Source organism: Macrotis lagotis, chromosome X, assembly GCF_037893015.1.
Source record: "Macrotis lagotis isolate mMagLag1 chromosome X, bilby.v1.9.chrom.fasta, whole genome shotgun sequence".
NCBI lineage: Eukaryota > Metazoa > Chordata > Mammalia > Peramelemorphia > Peramelidae > Macrotis > Macrotis lagotis.
Genome location: NC_133666.1, coordinates 440,749,240 through 440,767,518, shown reverse-complemented (window position 1 = coordinate 440,767,518; position 18,279 = coordinate 440,749,240). Strand labels below are relative to the sequence as shown.

Sequence of the window (18,279 nt, the reverse complement as noted above, 5' to 3'; positions counted from 1 at the left end):
TATAAGCTTCTTTATGGCAGGGATCATCTGTTGCCTCTTTTGTTTCTCCTTCTTAGAACAGTGCCGGGTCTATTGATTGAGTCTAAACCTTTCTTACTTGCACAAAACAACAGGTTCAAATCAGCTTTCTGATTGTATCCTTCTCTCTGCCCCCCCCCCCCCCCGCCCCGTTTCTTTTCATGTCCTAACAGAGGCACAGAAAAATCCAGTGGTTTTTCTTAGTCACACTGTGGGACAGAGTCGAATCTGGATGAGAATTCCAAGAGCTGCTTCGGCATCAGCGGTCAAGTTCTTTCGTTGCGGCTAGGTGGTGCACAAGTTCAGCTCGGGCGAAGGGCTTTGGAGTGTTTGGGTCTAGCCCTCCTCCTGGCTCCGCCACTTCTGGGCACCTAGGAGAAAGGGGCTGAGGCGCTCATCCTTAAAATGTGGGGGGGCCGGGCAGGGGTCTGCAGCTTCCCCCCTTCTGATTTAAAGTCTTCGTGCTCTTTGTGTGGCCTTCTTGGGAGGTGGAGGAGGAGCCGGCCGGCGTGCTTGGCTGCTGCTCGCTATGTCATAACCTGCTCCAAAGCCCAACAAGGTGGTTGCTATGGAAGCCCCGGCGGTTGTCTCCCACTCTCGCTCGCCCCCACCCCCACCCCACCCCTCCCCGCCTTCTTCCTCGTGCCCTTCGGAGAGCCCGCCCGAAGGCAAGCAGCAGGCGAGGGGCAGCGCCCCCGGGCAGCTGCAGGTGGGGGGCGGGGGACCGCGCGCATCATGAGCTCGGGGCCGTCCCTCCTGCAGGGTCGCTGAGCCGGGCTCCGCAGCCCCCCGGCTCGGCCGCGCTCCTCGCCTCCGCCGTCGCGGCACCGGAAGGAGCGGGAGCCGGGCCCGGGCCGCGTCTCCGCCGAGGAGCCGCGGGAAGGAAGCGCCTGCCGCGGCGCCCCCCCCCCGCTCCGGCCCGGCTAAGTCAGTGTCTGCGGCGGGGCGGGCGCGGCCGCGGGCCCCCGGGGGCCGGGGGCGGGCTCGGCGGGGAGGGAGAGCCGGAGCCGGAGCCGGGGCCGGAGCAGCGGGCCCGCCGCCCCGGGGGCTGGAGACGAGGGGGCGGGGGCCGGCGGCGCGGGGGGGGAGGGGCCGCGCCCCGCCCAGAGCGCCGCCCTTCCCCCCGCGCCTTCGCTCCTCGGGCCGGGCCCAGGCGGGCTGAAGCGCGCGGACCCAGCGGACCCCGCGGCCCAGGTAAAGCCCGGCCGCCCCTGCGGCTCCCCCCGGCCGGCCCCGCCCCCGCGCCCCGCCCCCGCCGGCGAGGGGCCGGGGGGGGGGGGGTCCTCATCCTCCTCCGCTCCAGCCGCGGACATGGGGGGAGCGGCGGGGATCGCTGCGCCCGCGCCCTCCCCCCGGCTCCTTCCTCCCGGGCCGCCTCCTCTTCCTCCGCCCCTCCCCCGCCCCCGCCCCCTCCCTGGCGCGAGCCTCTTCCTGACGCCGCCGCCGCCGCCGTTTCCCCGTCCCCTCCCCCTCCCCCGGTGCACGCAGGGAGCCAGGCTCGGGGCCGCCGCCGCCGCCATCGCCGCCTCCCGCCCGCCCCGCGCCATGGCCGAGACGCTGTCCACCGCCACGGCCTACACCGAGGACGACTTCTACTGCCCGGTCTGTCAGGAGGTGTTCAAGACCCCCGTGCGGACCGCGGCCTGCCAGCACGTGTGAGTAACTGCGCCCCGCGCCCGCAGCACGCCCCGCCCCGCCCCCCGCGCCCCCGGCCCGGGTGTCCCCCCCGCGGGCCGTGTCCCCCTCGGGGCCCGGGGCCCCCCCTCGGGGCCGTGTCCCCCCCGCGGGCCGTGTCCCCCTCGGGGCCCGGGTGTCCCCCTTGCGGCCCGGGGTGTCCCCTCCCGCGGGCCGTGTCCCCCTCGCGGCCCGCGTGTCCCCCTCGGGTCCCGGGGCGTCCCCCTCGCGGCCCGGGGTGTCCCCTCCCGCGGGCCCCCTCGCGGCCCGGGTGTCCCCCTCGCGGGCCGGGGTGTCTCCCCCCCGGGGGCCGGGTGCCCCCTCGCGGCCCGGGTGCCCCCTCGCGGGCCGGGGTGTCTCCCCCCGGGGGCCGGGTGCCCCCTAGCGGGCCGGAAGGCGGCGCCCGAGGCCCGGCCCGCTTGGATCGGGATCCCACCCCCGCGGCCCGGGCCCGACGCAGGCCCGACACAGGCCCGCGGCCCGGCCCGGCCCCGGCGGCGCATGCTGCGCCCAAAGCCCCCCGGGCCTGGATGCGGATGGGTTATTGGGGCAGCGCCGCGGCCCTGAGCCGGAGGGGGCGGGTCCCCGGGCACCCAGATGTTCCTGGGCCCTCTGGACGCATTATTTGGCTTCACCGGTTTTTCTTTAGCGGTTGCGGAGCAGGCTCTCGTTAAGTGCCCGACTTCGAGGTGTCTGTGGTGGAAGGATTTCACGGACTGAGTTGGCGGCCGGGGTGATTTTTTTCATTCTCGTCATCAAGAAAAGTGAATCCTGGGGTTGTGGCAGCATTTTTTCCCCTCGGAACCATCCCCTTGGGTTTCCATTTTGTTTTGTTTGTCAAGTGGGGGTGAGGAAAAAGAGCTGTTTCTGCTTGGGTTTGGGGAAATGGATGGTCGGAGACTGAAGTCCAGCGAGAAGCATCGCTTTTTGCGTTGGTGCCGGCGTGCCGCTGCGAGACTGCGCCCGCCCTCTGGGGGCTTTTATTCTACTTAATTTATTTACCCCAAAGCTATGAGGGAGGAATTAATCTTGATGCTGAGTGAAAAATTGAAAGAGATTAAATTTGAGATTTAGAGTTGGAAGGGATCTTGGAAAATAACTAATGTCTTCTCCATTTATAATGATAAACTAAGACCCAGGAAGGTTGTGACTTGTGATCACACAGATAAGGAACAGAGCATATATTCAAATCCAAGTTGATTCCAGATCCACAGTTCAAATCATAATCTTAAGCTTCCTGGGCCTCAGGTTTTCCTCATGTAGAAAATAAAAAGGTTATTCAAAAAAATTTGCAGGTTTCTTTTGCTATATTTCTATTTCACTTTCTACTCAATTTTGGTCATTAAGTCAGACAGTAAGTCCTCTGCCTTTTTTTTTTTAAGGTTTTTGCGGTCCATTCCAGTTCTACACTTATGAACCTATTTATATCCTTCATTTTTTTCTTTTGAGTAGAAACTCATTGGTCGTGAGGGATTACAATTAGCAATTCTTGTGAAATTCTAAAAAAGTTGTAAGAATGGAAATAGATTGTAAAGAAATTATTTCTACAGTTATTGCTTTGACATTACTAGACTCTTTCACTTTTCATAGTTTACTTCTGAGCACTGTATCCCTCTTTTACTAAGCTACTTTTTAACTTTTCTCTTGACCTGTGCTATAATTTTCTTGAAGGACATAAGATACAGTTATAGGATATAAAATCTAAATGTTTGTTTCCATGTTCTATTTAATTCAAAGTTTTACATTTTTTTCTATTTAATTTAATTCTATGTTCTATTTAATTCAAAGTTTTTAGATTTTTTTAACTCAGAACTTAAATACAACAAATGAACATTGTTATACATAGAACAGAAAGTATTGTACATAAAAATACAAATGTCTTATTATGTATGACTTTCTTTTTCTTTTAAATTTGTAATAAATTCAGCATGTAATTCTCAAAGCCGTCCCACCTGTTCATGATTCCTTTAGTTATCTTTTTTTTTTTGTGGCATAGACCTCTATTTCTAGCCTCATTTCTTCTCTCTTAGATTTAAAAAAACCTACTAGTGTATGTTTTGTTGTGCATTTTGAAACCTTTACTACCCCTTTGGGTAGCAAACTTCTTCATCACTCATAGAAAATTATAGCATTGTGTTTGATTGTTGTTCAAGTCTTTCAAAATTATTTCTTTAAATGTTATTGTTTAAATTCATCTGATTCTTCTCATTTTACTTAGCCTCAGTTCATGCAAATCTTCCTAAATGTGCCTGACATCATTTTTTCCCTCTTTATATAGAGCAATAATATTCCATTACATTCATGTACCAAAATTTGTTCACCCATTCCCCAGTTGATGGGTTCCCCTTTAGTTTTCAGTTACTTGCCACCATAAAAAAAAGCTTTTATAAATATTTTTGTATGGATGGATTCTTTTTTATCTTTCTTGGAAATTTTTCTTTGGTGTATGGGTCTAGTTTTAACCCTTGGGTCAAAGAAATAAGTGTACAATTTAGTGACTATGGGCAGAGTTCCAAATTGCTTTTCAGAATGAATTGGTTGGAACGATTCATAGTTCTACAACCTATTAATTGTGCCTATTTTCCCCTCAGTCTCTGACAATTTTTTTTTTTTGCCATCTTTACCAGTCTGATGGGTATGAGGAAAAAACCTCAGTTTTGATTTGCATCTTTATTTTTGATTTAGAGCTTTTTTTTCTTGTGGTTGCTGATAGCTTGGATTTCTTCCTTTCAAAAACCACTTTATTTGCTTTGGACTGATTGGGGAATGATTCTTGTTCTTGCAAGTTTGAATCAATTTCTTAGATAAGTCATTGAAACTTACTATAAATATTTTTCCCATTACCTGCATATTTTCTAATTTAAGTTGCATTGATTTTGTTTGTGTGAAATATTTAATTTTAATGTAATCCAAATTGTTCATTTTTTCTTTTATCATCATCTTTATCTGGTATTTTATCGAGAATCTTATTCTTTATTCATAGTCAATTGGCAAACATTTATTAATTGCTTACTATAAGCCCAGATACTGGGCTAAGTCCTATGGATACAAAGACAGTCCTTGCCATGAAGCTCATAGTTTAATGGGGGGAGTTGGGAAAGATATTTGAATTCTTCTTCAATTTATTTGAGATGTGTCAGATATCAATTTGGAGTTTATTTTGGTGCTGTTAGTGTGAGATTTTCTATCAGGGATTTCTAACCTGGTGTCATTTTTTTTTATTATTTTGATAACTATTTTATTATAATTAGTTTACTTTGTAATCAAATGCATTTTATTTTGTATATTTAAAAATATTCTGAGAAGCACTTTGCAAGTATTACCAGATTGATAGAGGTGACACAAAGTATCTTGGTTTATTATCAAGTTTTCTGCCAAATTGCAGTTTTTGTCAAACTCCAAGTCCTTATCCCAGTGTTAGGGGCTTTATCATACTTTTTTTTTTTTTTTTTTTTTGGTTTTTGCTAGGCAATGGGGTCAAGTGATTTGCCCAAGTGTCTTGAGATCTAATTTGAACTCAGGTCTTCCTGGCTCCAGGGTCTGTTCTCCATTTGTTTTGTATGTTATGTACAACAATAATATTTGTATCTCTTCATTAAACTGATATGAATGATTTGTTGCTTGTAGCAATTTGAGTATTGGGTATTGCTAGACCCCCACTTTTTTCCTTGAGATAGTTGACCTTTTTTCTTCTCCTAGTGAAGTTATTTTTTTTGTAGTGCTGTAAGAAAACAATCCTTTATTATTTTGATATGTCACTGTATGAGCATGAAGTAAAAATTGTCGTTTTTTAAATTATTGGCTCAGTTTAAAAATAAATAGAATTGCTCCAGAGTTTTGGATCTTAAACTTAAAATCATAAAAGCATTTCCATATCTACAGCAGAACATATATAAACTTTGAATTTTTCATATTTTAAGAAAAGTTTATAATAACCTTTAACATTACTTTCAAAATTATCTTGCTTTGTCTGCTTTCTTCTGAAGTATTCAGGGCATTTAAAAAATATTTCAGTGTTCATTTCCCCCTTCATTTTTACTAACTTGGAAATGTCTGGATCAAAAATTGTGGAAAAAATGGAAATAATCCTTGTAACAAATAAGCATAGTCAGTAAAACATTTGAAAATACATGCTTTTTTATATACTCTGAAATGTCCATTATCTCTACCAAGCGGTGTATGTAATATTTTTCATCAATGGTCCTCTGAAAATATATTTGGTCTTTGCATTTTTTAGACTTTTAAGTCTTTAAGTATTGATTTTTAATATGGTGTACTCTATATAAATTTTGTTCTGGTTCTGCTTGCTTCACTCCTCATCAGTTCATACTAAAAAAAAAGAATTTCTGAAATTGTTTCTATTACATTCCTATATTACAATTTGTTCAGCCATTCCCCATTTGATGGGTACCCCCTTAGAATCTTCTTCTCCTTTCTTCTCTCCTCCTCCACCCCCCCCCCCCCCAATCCATTTTCTGGATCAAGAAATTGGTTTTGGTTTCAGTTATTCCTTCAGCATTGTTGACTCTCTTGAACCCCCCCCCCCCCCATCATCACTGGTTCCTTGTTGATTCTGATTGGATCTTCATGGAAAATTGTCTGCTTTTGGTTCCCTTTTGTCTAAAGAGTGAGGTCCTTCTTATGTTCCTTCCTCCATGCTTTTGTGTACTTCTCTTTTCATGCATCTCATTAAGAAATAGTCTACACTTTTTCTTTTATGCGTTAGTGTATTCTCTTACTCTCCTTTCTCTTTTTCCTTTTCAAATTCAGGAGCAAAAGCAGTCCAACCTAGCTTATTCTTAATATTCTTTGAAGACATTAATGTTCTGAAGTGATACTTGTTTCTTCTCTCCTTATTAGAATGTTAGCACTACATCATTGTACATATGCTTTAAATTTGCAGGTTTCTTTTGCTGTATTTCTTTTCACTTTCTACTCAATTTTGGTCATTAAATCAGACAATAAGTCCTCTATACCTTTTAAAGAGTCCATTTATCCTTCTTTATAGTAGGATTGTACTTTCACTTCTGCTAGAGTGCCTTTGTTCCTAAAAATCATCCTGTAATAGAACCCACCAGAGGTGTTAGGGACAACAACATTCAAATCTTCATCAGTGACACCCCCCCCCCCCAGAAAAAGACAGTAATTAATCTAATAAAAGACAGTAGCAGTTTAACAGTTATTAAACAGTTCAGAAATATATAACACTGAAATAGTGGTGAAGTCTGTGACTTGGGATTCTGCTCTGCCTGTGAATGTGCTTCCTACCTTTTGGACTAGACTGCCGAAGTTGAAATCTATGGGGAAAGGGGGGCAGCCTCAGTGATTCTCAGATTCTCCACTTTAAAAAAACCTGAAGTTGTCTTGTGAAAAGTGGATCTTGGAAAGGATACAACTTGTGAGTTACTGTGAAGTAGTGAAAGGAGGGTTATCTGTAATTTGACAACATAATTTTAGATATGCATAGGTATGGCTCATTGTCCTTTTGTCTCTTCTGTGTTCATTTTGTATTTGAATGTGGTGCACTTGGGTTCTATTCTAGCTGTTTTCACTTGGAATTACTCCCCAATATTTGGAGAAAAGAGTCCCATTTTCAAGATGAATATTATAGCTGAAGTTACTGTAGTTCATTTTTCAAGGTAAGTAATTTTTTGCTTGTGTTTGTATCTTGGTTTTTAGAATTTTCCATTCTAAGACTTGATAGTTTGCAGTAGAAGGTATCTGGTTTTGTTTGATCCTGGCTATGGTTCCTTAGCCATTAGTTATCTACTCTTATCTAGTTCTTTGCAGATTTTTACTTTATTAATTTATTTTGCAAGGCAAATAAGGTTACCTGGGTCACCCAAGGCCACACAGCTTAGGTACTCCTGATTCCAGGGCCACTGCTCTATACACTGTGCCACCTAGCTGCCCTAGTCTTTTACTTTGAAGGAGAATGTATACATTTTATTTTTTTCAAGATGTAATTGGTGGATGCCTTATAGCTTTATTTTACATGCTGTTCAATAGATCTGGGCACTTTATTTATTATATCTTAAAATGTATCTAGTTGTTTTTTTAAATTTTGGTTTTCAGGGAGGGTCCAACATTTCCTAAATTAGATAGCTCTCCTTGACCCCTTACAGTTTTCTATTTTTTCAGTATTTTGGTTTTGTTAAGAATTCTCTTATAAGAATGTGAATTGTTTTCTTTGTTATATTCTAGCCTTGAGGGAGATCTTACAAAGTTGGCCATTTTCTCTCTAAGCTACTTAATCTCCCAATTCTCTCCTTCAGCTTTTATTTTATCTTTTATCTTTTGTTTCACTTCTTGTTATTGGACTCTAGGGATGTCTAGATTTTCGATAAACTAGATCCCTAAATACCTGCTGGTTGATGCCTTTTTTGGTGGTGCTCAAATTTACTTGATATTGTTCTATTTCCCTTGAGTTCTTTGTTGGCCTCAATCTCCTAGAGTTAGACCAGGCTACGTAGTATTGGTCTGGCATTGTCAAGGCGACTGCAGGTGGTACTCAAAATGTAATAAATCCACGAGTTTTTTTTAGTGGTGATTAAATGTTTGACCACATAAAGCTCAAGAATGATGTTATAAATATCCAAATTGCCTCTGGCAGAAAAAGATTCCCCACTCATGGATTAGACCATCCTGTTTACTTCAGTTTCAGGTGCTGGAATACCATGCCACACTCAATTGTAACTGCCATTCCCTCTTAGGAGTTATCACCCTGTTCTTTCTCTCATCTTGCTGTGGTTGGCCTGTCTTCCAGGTTTTACTTGTCTTTGACACCTATCCCTACCTAGGCTTGGAGACTGACCTTGCCTCCATTGTCTTTTCTTTGCTGGTAGGGTCCCTTTTCCTACTGTCCCTGGCTCTTGACTTTTTTTTTTTTTTTACATTTCTGAGGTTGAACTCAGTTCCTCTTCGGATATGTTGATCATTGGGAACCTGCTTTTTATTCAGGCAGCCATCTTAGCCACATTTCTTTGTTTCTTATGTAAGACTTTTTGAAAAGGCAGATCTGATGTTTATTCAGGAGTGTAATAGGTTATGAAAGGACTTAGATATTCCTTTCACAGATGCTGATCACCTTCGAATTGGAATGTGGTGCATTTGATAAAAGGCATGGATTTGACTGAGAGGACATCAGTTATATTAATTTGTTTGAGAGGACATCAGTTATATATGCTCCTTAGGGTCATAGGCTCAAAACTGGAATTTAAGAAATTGGTAATTCCAGCTCCCTGAAATTGACAGATAAGAAGATTGAACCTTACATTTTATTTGCTCTAGGGATCTCACAGATTAAGTAATTGATAAGAGTTAAAATTTGAATTTAAGTCCTTTGTTTCCCAATCAGTGCTTCTTCTGAATAATGTAATCTTGGTCAAGTTCTTGGTCAAGTTTTAGGGCTACCTCATTTTAAAGACCAGAGATGTAGCCTAGGTAACCTAAAATCTCTTCCAGTTACAATGGTGGTATCCTAAATCACTTCATCTCTATGGACACTGGTTTTCTTGCCTTTAGAATGAAATCCCTTCAATCTATAGATCCTGTGTAAGGTTCTTCATATTGAAAAATAGGATTTGAAGATCCTTTAACTTGTTTAGATGACTATATTTCTCCCTATCTCTCTAATTGGAAAGCATGAGGTTTGTAGTTGTCTTTATTTTCACTCTCACACACATCCCCTTTTTATTTTTTGTGGAAGTCAATAACTCAGCAGTGATGGAAGAGTATGATATAGTTCTAAAGTCAAGGAAAAAATTTTTTTGAAAGGAGAAGTGGGTGAGGGCAAACATTGTCAGAGGTCAAATAATGGAGAAATTTAGTTACTGCCCATAGCAAATGAGAAATATCTTATTTAGTTTAATTATCTCAGTACCAAGAAATTTAACTTCTATTTATGGTATTTTGGGATGTTTATAGTTCTAACTAGCATAGTGTCTTCACATAATGATGGATCAGTAAATATTTCATTGATTTTTGACTTGGTGTATGTCTTTTTAGAAGGTTAAGGTATTTATTAGTAGCAGTCAAATTAAGGTAGGATGCTGTACCAACTAATAATGCTGGAGACTTGTTTCTCTATAAAGATTTATTTTGTCCTAATACAAGTGGTTTCTTCGACTTAATTATTTAACAACCAGCAGAGTACCAGTATGGGTATCATCTGTGACTCCAGTGACCTGAAGGGAAACTTGTGGACAGTTGTCAGTAAGACTCTCAATGATAAATGGGAGAAGGGGGGATGAATTTATGCAGGTTATTATATTCAAGCATTTATGTATAGAAGGGAGTAGGAAGGAAAAATGTATAGGTAAATTTTTCATTTCCTCATCCTAGTTTAGAATTAATTATTTTTTAATTATTTAAGCTACTTATGTGTTAGGCCTTGCTGGGCCCAGGGAGATAGATACAAGTATGAAGAATGAAGCAATCCCTACTGAAAATAAGCTTGCATTTTAATGTGCAGTGTTACTACAACTATCTAGTTATTTGTGTTGGTGCCTTATCTTTATTATTATTATTATTATTATTTTAGATTTTTGTAAGGCAGTGGGGTTAAGTGGCTTGCCCAAGGCCACACAGCTAGGTAATTGTTAAGTGTCTGAGGCTGGATTTGAACTCAGGTACTCCTGACTCCAGGGCTGGTGCTCTATACACTGAGCCACCTAGCCACCCCTATCTTTATTAGATTATAAATTCTTTGAGTATGATCTCTGTCTTGGTAGGTATTAAGTCAGTAAGTGCTTGAATTGAAGCTAAAGAAAGCTGAAACAAAATATGAAATTGGAATTATATAGACTTTAAAATTTAATGTAAAACTTTATTTAGTTGGTTTATTAAAATGATTATACTTATTTTGGGACAGTTAACAGTAGGAGTAATCTAGGATTAAAAAGTGTCTTGAAGGTATGGTAGAACTAGATATTTTTGCTTATCCATGCCATGCATTTTTTTTTAGGTTTTTGCAAAGCACAGTGGGGTTAAGTGGCTTGCCCAAGGCCACACAACTAGGTAATTATTAATTGTTGAGGCTGGATTTGAACTTGGGTCCTCCTGACTCCAGGGCCAGTGCTCTATTCACTGCTCCACCTAACCGCCCTCCCTGCATTTTGAAGCTTAACATAACATTTGGGCTAGTCTGTAGGGAGTTACTGGGGATGCAATATTTTCTTTGATAACTCAGAATTTCAGGGCAACTAGGTGGTACAGTGGGTAAAGTGCCAGTTAGGGAATCAGGAAGAGGAATCTGAGTTCAAATGTGACCTTAGACATTTTTCTAGCTTTGTGAACTGGAGAAGGAATGACAAACTACTTCAATATCTTTTTTTTTTTTTTTTTTTTTTTTTAGGTTTTTGCAAGGCAAATGGGGGTTAAGTGGCTTGCCCAAGGCCACACAGCTAGGTAATTATTAAGTGTCTGAGACCGGATTTGAACCCAGGTACTCCTGACTCCAAGGCCGGTGCTTTATCCACTATGCCACCTAGCCGCCCCACCCACCACTCCAATATCTTTGCCAGAAAAACCCCATATATAACCAAGAGTCAGACACCACAGAAACGACTGAATAACAATTCTGAATTCATATCAGAGATAGCTTGGACCTTAAAAATATACTTTCATTTACCAGTTTAACCAGATTAGTCCCAGGTCATTTAAACCTGCCAGGCAACTTGAGCAGCTTAGAGAAGTTCTCTGACTCTTACTCGCAATATCCCACATCAGTCATTGTGCTACCAGTATAGTAGCTCCTAGTCTACTGAACAGACCTTTCTCAATTGACAGATTTCTTTCCCAGGCTACGTTTTCTTTCCGGATGTGGTAGGATTTTTGAGAAAGTAGGTGGAATATAATTCCTAAAGTGAGATAAAAGCTATATATGGAGAACAGAAACACTTAAAAGTTGCTAGGTAATTTGAAGTCTACTCTGGGCAGTTGGGTGTCACCCTGTAACTTCATTGTCTTGTCTCAATATTTGCAATGTCTTAGCTTGAATATAGAAGTGGCTACATCCTCTGTCATGAAGACTTGAAAATATTTATATCAGTAGCTTAGGAGAATTTTACCTAATTTTAACCACACAAATTTAAATTCCTTTTTGTTGTCATTGATAATATCACCCAATTAGAAAAATTGGCATCCAAGCAAAGGCCTTGGACTGTAGAATAATATTTCTGGAGCTCAGAAAATTCTTAACAAAGAACAATGGAAAAATGGTCCAACATCCAGCAGATGTTTTCAAGGCATGAACTTATATATTCCTGGGTGTTTTTTGTTTTGTTTTTAATCAGTGTCCTTTCTTAAATATGCCCCCCCAACTGGAAAATAATATAATATAAATATAGTCTGACTAGGGCAAAGTATTATGTGATTATCACTTCCCTACCCTAGATTCTGTTCTCTCAATATAATGTAAGATTGTATTAAATTGCTTGACTACCATATTAGACTGTTAGTTGCCATTAGATTGCAATCTACAACACTTTTTTTATCTACTCTCTATACAGTCCTTTCTTTTGAAGTTGATTTTAAAAAAACCCAAATATAAAATTTAAATTTAGTAGACATAAATGTAATTAAATATATTCAGTCTAATGATCATGATGATGATAATGATGAAGATAATAACTGTTACTTACCGTAGTGCTTATGGTTTGCAAATCACTTTACAAATATCTCATTTGATCTTCAAAATAACCCTGGGAGAATATTCCCATTTTAGAGATGAGGAAACTGAGGAAAACAAGTTAATTGATTTACTGAGGGACTGACTCACTCTCTCTCCTCTTCTCTTCTCTTCTCTTCTCTTCTCTTCTCTTCTCTTCTCTTCTCTTCTCTTCTCTTCTCTTCTCTTCTCTTCTCTTCTCTTCTCTTCTCTTCTCTTCTCTATAGAATTTGAATTGGGTTCTTCCTGACCTCAGATGTAGTATAGTTCTATCCTCTGTTCTACCTAGCTGTCTCAACAATTAACTCATCAACATCTTTTTGAATTATAAGTTTGTCATCCTATGTGTTAACTGTTCCTCCAAGCTTTCATCTATACATTTCATTAACCATTCTATCTCTTTTAAGTTGTCAGGGAGTTTTTAATGGCTATTCTTTTGCCCAACTAGTTCCAAATGTCTTTTTTCCTCTTCAAGTTTTCTAGTACTATAATCATTTGTATGTTTTATCCCTGTTATTAAACCATTAAATTTCGTAAGTTGAGAAATTATTTTATGTCTGTATACTTTTGCACAGTAGATTCTTTATAATGTCTATTGAATTGATACAGACCAATAGGAACACTTTGTTTTTTTGGAGGCACCAAAGATAAGACCAATTTAGTGCCAGGTAACATTCCCTCAGAGAAATGAAGCAACATGATTGTAGCTTTTTTGAGTTCTGTATGTCTCCAGCATGGACACATACTTTTTTTTTTTTTTTTTTTTAGGTTTTTGCAAGGCAAATGGGGTTAAGTGGCTTGCCCAAGGCCACACAGCTAGGTAGTTATTAAGTGTCTGAGATCGGATTCGAACCCAGGTACTCCTGACTGGCTGGTGCTTTATCCACTAGGCAACCTAGCCGCCCCTACTTTTTTTTTTTAAGAAAGGTTTTATTTATTTTCAGTTTTACAATTTTTTTCCCTATTTTTGCTTCCCTCCCCCCACCACATTGTTTCCATGGTATACATTGATCTCAGTTGAATGTGATGACAGAGAAATCATATCCTTAAGGAAGAAAAATAAAAGTATAAGAGATAGCAAAATTACATAATAATGTTTTTTTTCCCCCTAATTTGAAGATAATAGTTTTTGGTCTTTGTTCAAAGTACATAATTCTTTCTCTGGATACAGATGGCACTCTCCATTGCAGATAGCCCCAAATTGTTCCTGATTGTTGCACTGATGGAATGAGTGAGTCCATCAAAGTTGATCATCACTCCCATGTTGCTGTTAGGGTCTACATTGTTTTTCTGGTTCTGCTCCTCTCGCTCAACATCAGTTCATGCAAATCCCTCCAGGCTTCCCTGAAATCCTGTCCTTCCTGGTTTGTAATAGTTGGTTGAACAAATATTAATTGAATATCAACTTTGAGGGAGGTGGCTCCAGGGTTTCTGCCTGGCTTTATTCTATTCAGTAGTATTAAAAATTTCATTCCCTTGGATTGAAGACATGGCATGATTGGGAAACTTGTGGATGGTATGATGTTTGGATGACAATTGGATTGAAAAAGAGACAGACTGTGACGGTGGCTCAGACATGTGCTTTGTACAGAAGTGAGAAGATATGATTTATATTGGGAAAGAGTGTCGTAATAAAAAAAAAGGTTAGATTTACTGCTTTATTTGGTAGAAGTTTTAGAAAGGCATATTTGTGTTTAGTTAAGAGGTATGAATTGCCTAACAAAGCTGTAAGAATCAGAGTATGAATTTCCCTCATCACTGGAGGTCTGCAAGTATAGATTTTATATGTAGTGTAATGCATGATGAATGGTTATGGAGTGATTGATAAAGAGAAGGTAAGGTTCGTGAATAAATTTAAGATCTTATTTAGAACTAACTGTTCAACACATCTATGAGTCAAGTAGGAATGAGCTGACTCTATTTTCTAGTTTTAAAATTCTAAGGATTCCTTAACATTGAGGAATATTGGTTTTAATATGCTCAGCAACTGAGAAGGAAATGGGAAGTAAAGGATGACTGTTTAGATATAGCTATTGATACAGTTGCTGTTTTCTTGAATCCTGTGTCTTTCTGCAGAATCAATAACTGCGAAACTTTAAGGTAGATTAATAAGAGATTTGTAGCATCTAATCAGTGTGATGTTAACCATTTCTGTTCCGAATATACCCTTAATGTTTTCACTCTAAATACCTTTGGCTTTAAGGATAAGGTGAAAATGCACACTGGTCATTTGTTCTAATGGGGAAAAAAGGCCATTTCATTCGGAGTTAATGGGCATTTATTGTGTAGTATGTGGTAGGCATTGTGCTAAGTACTGGGGATGGAAGGAAAGGTAAAAAAAAAGTTAAGTTTAGAGTCATGAAAGCCATTGTATCTAAAACAAACTATTTTTCAGGATAAATTTGAGATAATCAAAAGAGGGGAAGGCACTAGATTAAGGGGAATAGGTAAAATTTCTTTTTTATTTTTAAGTTTTTTTTGGCAAGGCAATGGGGTTAAGTGACTTGCCCAAGGCCACACAGTTAGGTAATTATTAAGTGTCTGAGGCTGGATTTGAACTTAGGTACTCCTAACTCCAGGGCTGGTGCTCTATCCACTGAGTCACCTAGCCACCCCCAGTAAAGGTTTCTTGTAGAAGATGGTATTTTAGCTGAGGTTTGAAAGAAACCAGAAAAATTTGGAGATGAAAAAAGGAAGAGAGTTCCAGGCATGAGGACAAGTGAAAATGTTACTAGTTATGGAGGGACTTTAAAAGTTAATCACCCTTCATTATCTTGGATTGTACAATTTCACTTTAGAATCAATCAATAATAATGTTTTTCCTTTTATTTTCTTTTAAAAATTTTTTTAAAAATTTATTTAAAGCAATGAGATTAAGTGATTTGCCCAAGGTCACATAGCTAGGCAGTTATTAACTATTTGAGGCTTGAGTTGAACTCAGATCCTCCTGACTTCTGGGTCAGTGCTTTATCCACTCTGCCACCCAGCTGCCCCTTTGTCCTTCATTTTTGTAGAAGTCCACAACATCAGGGAGGTAATAGTATGATAAGCACATGAATTGATTAAGGGGGTGCTATACTGTCATCAGCCTCACTTTCTCCTCCAGAGCCATCTGGGTCCATTGAACAGATATTAATCAGATCAGCTTGAGATGGCCTTGGATGAAAGGCCATCATAGTATAAAGCATAAGTATTTAACTATATTCTAGGTTCCTGGAGATAAAAATAGTGTCCACGGTGGGGAAATGAACTTTTTTTGGAGGGGGGAACCACATACACATGTAAATATATATGAAATAAATAACAAGGTATTTTTGGGAAGAGGAGAGATTGATTTTCCCTTAGAGTTTGGAAGGGAGATTTAGAGGTCCATATATCAAAAAAATTAATCAGGAGGGCAAATTTGACTATAGCAGAAGAGGACGTGGTGAATATAACCATCCTGGAAAAACAGGTTGCATTCAGGTTGTGAAGGGCTTGCTTGATGCTTAAAGGACAGAGTTGTGGTTAGTGCTTTTGTTTGTTTTGTTGCTTTATAAAAGTATAATTTTATTCCAAATAGCTTAGGGAAAAAAATAAAACTTTGTGGGTCCCTACTCTTCAGAGGTTCTAAAGTGATTTGTCCTTTGGCAAAAGAAGGAATAATTCTTTACTTGGGAAGATAATTTATAAAAACATTTAAAGGGAACCAAGAAAGTAAGAAAAGTGAGCTTGTTTACCTATATGAAGACTGAGTTGGTAAATTAGTCTCAGTATTTTCTTAGTGATCATATTCTCAACTTGAACTCAATATTTCTTGTTTGGAAGTTTCCACTGGCTATCTTTCTTAATTTTGTCTAATATTCAACTGTCATATTGACTTCCAAACAAGTAACCGATGCTTTGGTTATTGTGACTACTACAACCATTATGCTACCACTACTTTTTTCCCTATTTATTCATTCATTCATTCATTCATCCATTCATTCATTCATTCATCCATTCATTCTTAGTTTGTACAAATTTTTTTTATATATTACTAAAATATTCTTGTTTAAGAGTAAACATAATACCCCCTCCCCACAAGAAAATACAGATTCGCATAAGCGATAAAGTAAAGGGGAGAGAAAAAAATTAAAATTAAAAAAAAATAATAATTGGGTTATGGCCAGGTGGTGCAGTGGATGGAGCACCGGCCCTGGAGCCGGGAGCACCCAAGCCCAAATCCGGCCCCAGACACCCAACAATCACTCAGCTGTGTGACCCTATGCAAGCCACCCCAACCCCATTGCCCTATAAAAACAAACAAAAAAAGATCCAAAATAAAATAAAATAGTAATAATAATAATAATAATAATAATACTAGTAGGGGTGGCTGGGTGCCAGACAGATCACTGGCCCTTTGAGCCAGGAGCACCCGGGTCCAAATCTGGCCTCAGACACCCAACAATCATCCAGCTGTGTGGCCCCAGGCAGGCCACCCAGTCCCATTTGCCCTGCAACACCCCCCAGAAAATAATAATAATAAAAAATGTGCTTCAGTCTGTGTTCCAACACCACCAGCTCTGTCGCGGGTGATCACATTCTTTAGGATAAGTCCATCACAAAAGTTACTTCCACATTTTTCCACAGTTGCCATTGCTGATCACAACTCCCTCCATTCATACTTCTCTACTACCATGAACTATATTTTCTCTCTCCTTTCACTTTGTCTCTGCTGTAGGGTAGCTAAGTGGCGCAGCAGACAGATCCCTGGTCTTGGGGCCAAGAGGCCCTGAGCCCCCCTACCACCCCTTAGGCCCAGCATCCACCTGGCCCTATGGGCCTGGACAGACCTTCCAATCCCAGCCCCTTGCACAAAGTAAAGTATCTGACCACTCTCCATGGTCCATCCTCTCCTCCATCACTCACATACTCCCCCCCCCATTCCCCTTCTCTCTTCTCTCCTTACTATAGATGTCTATACCCCATTGAGAGTGTGTGTGTGTGTGTGTGTGTGTGTGTGTGTGTGTGTGTGTGTGTATGTGTATGTGCTGTTTCCTCTTCTAGCCACCTCTGATGAAGGCAAAGATTCCCTCCTTCCCCCTTGCCTTCCCCCTTCCATATCATTGTAATAGCTCATTGTAATAAAGAAAAATCTTATTATATGAAATATCTTAGCCTATTCCTCCTCTCCTTTTTCTCCCATTACATTTCCCTTTTATCTATTGACTGCATTTTTATACCACAATATATCTTCAAATTCAGTTTTCTCCTGTGCTTCATCTATAAAAGCACCTTCTACCTCCTCTATTAACTGAGAAGGTTCATATGAGTATTATCAGTGTCATTTTTCTATGCAGGAATACATGCAGTTCATCATCGTTAAGTCCCTCATATTTTCCCCTTCTCCAATCTCCATACTTCACCTGAATCCTGTATCTGAAGATGAAACCTTCTTTTCAGCTCTGGCCATTCCAGCAGGAACATTTGAAATTTCCCTGGTTCATTGAAAGTCCATCTTTTTCCCTGGAAGAGGACATTCAGCCTTGCTGGGTAGTTGATTCTTGGCTGCATTCTAAGCTCTTTTGCCTTCCAGTATATTACATTCCATGCCCTACGAGCTTCCAATGTAGTTGCTGCTAAGTCCTGTGTGATCCTGACTGCAGCTCCATGATATTTGAACTGTGTCCTTCTGGCTTGGGAGTTCTGGAACTTGGCTATAATATTCCTGGGGGTTGTTTTTTATGGATCTTTTTCTTGGTGAGATTGGTGGATTCTCTCCATTTCTATTTTGCCCTCTGCTTCTAGGATATCAGGGCAATGTTCCTGTAGTAATTCTTTGAAAATGATGTCAAGGCTCTTTTCCTGATCATGACTTTCAGGTATTCCAATAATTTTTAAATGTTCTCTCCTAAATCTGTTTTCCATATCAGTTGTTTTTTTCAATGAGATGTTTC

General features: G+C 40.9%; 1 protein-coding gene across 3 annotated transcripts in view; it reads left to right on the top strand.

The window, feature by feature from the left end:
• Nucleotides 1-650: 650 nt before the first annotated feature.
• The window catches only part of RNF138 (ring finger protein 138), a 60,083-nt gene continuing 42,454 nt past the window's right edge, over nucleotides 651-18,279 (top strand). Inside the window, exons 1-2 of one of the 3 annotated variants that reach the window (XM_074203899.1) lie at nucleotides 651-945; nucleotides 1,507-1,673. In XM_074203899.1, coding sequence (XP_074060000.1) covers nucleotides 1,564-1,673 — 110 coding nt within the window. In that variant the 5' untranslated portion in view covers nucleotides 651-945; nucleotides 1,507-1,563. Of the gene's footprint in view, nucleotides 946-1,105; nucleotides 1,213-1,506; nucleotides 1,674-18,279 lie in introns of those variants that run through there. The other 2 variants (XM_074203901.1, XM_074203900.1) reach the window with 2 other exon arrangements.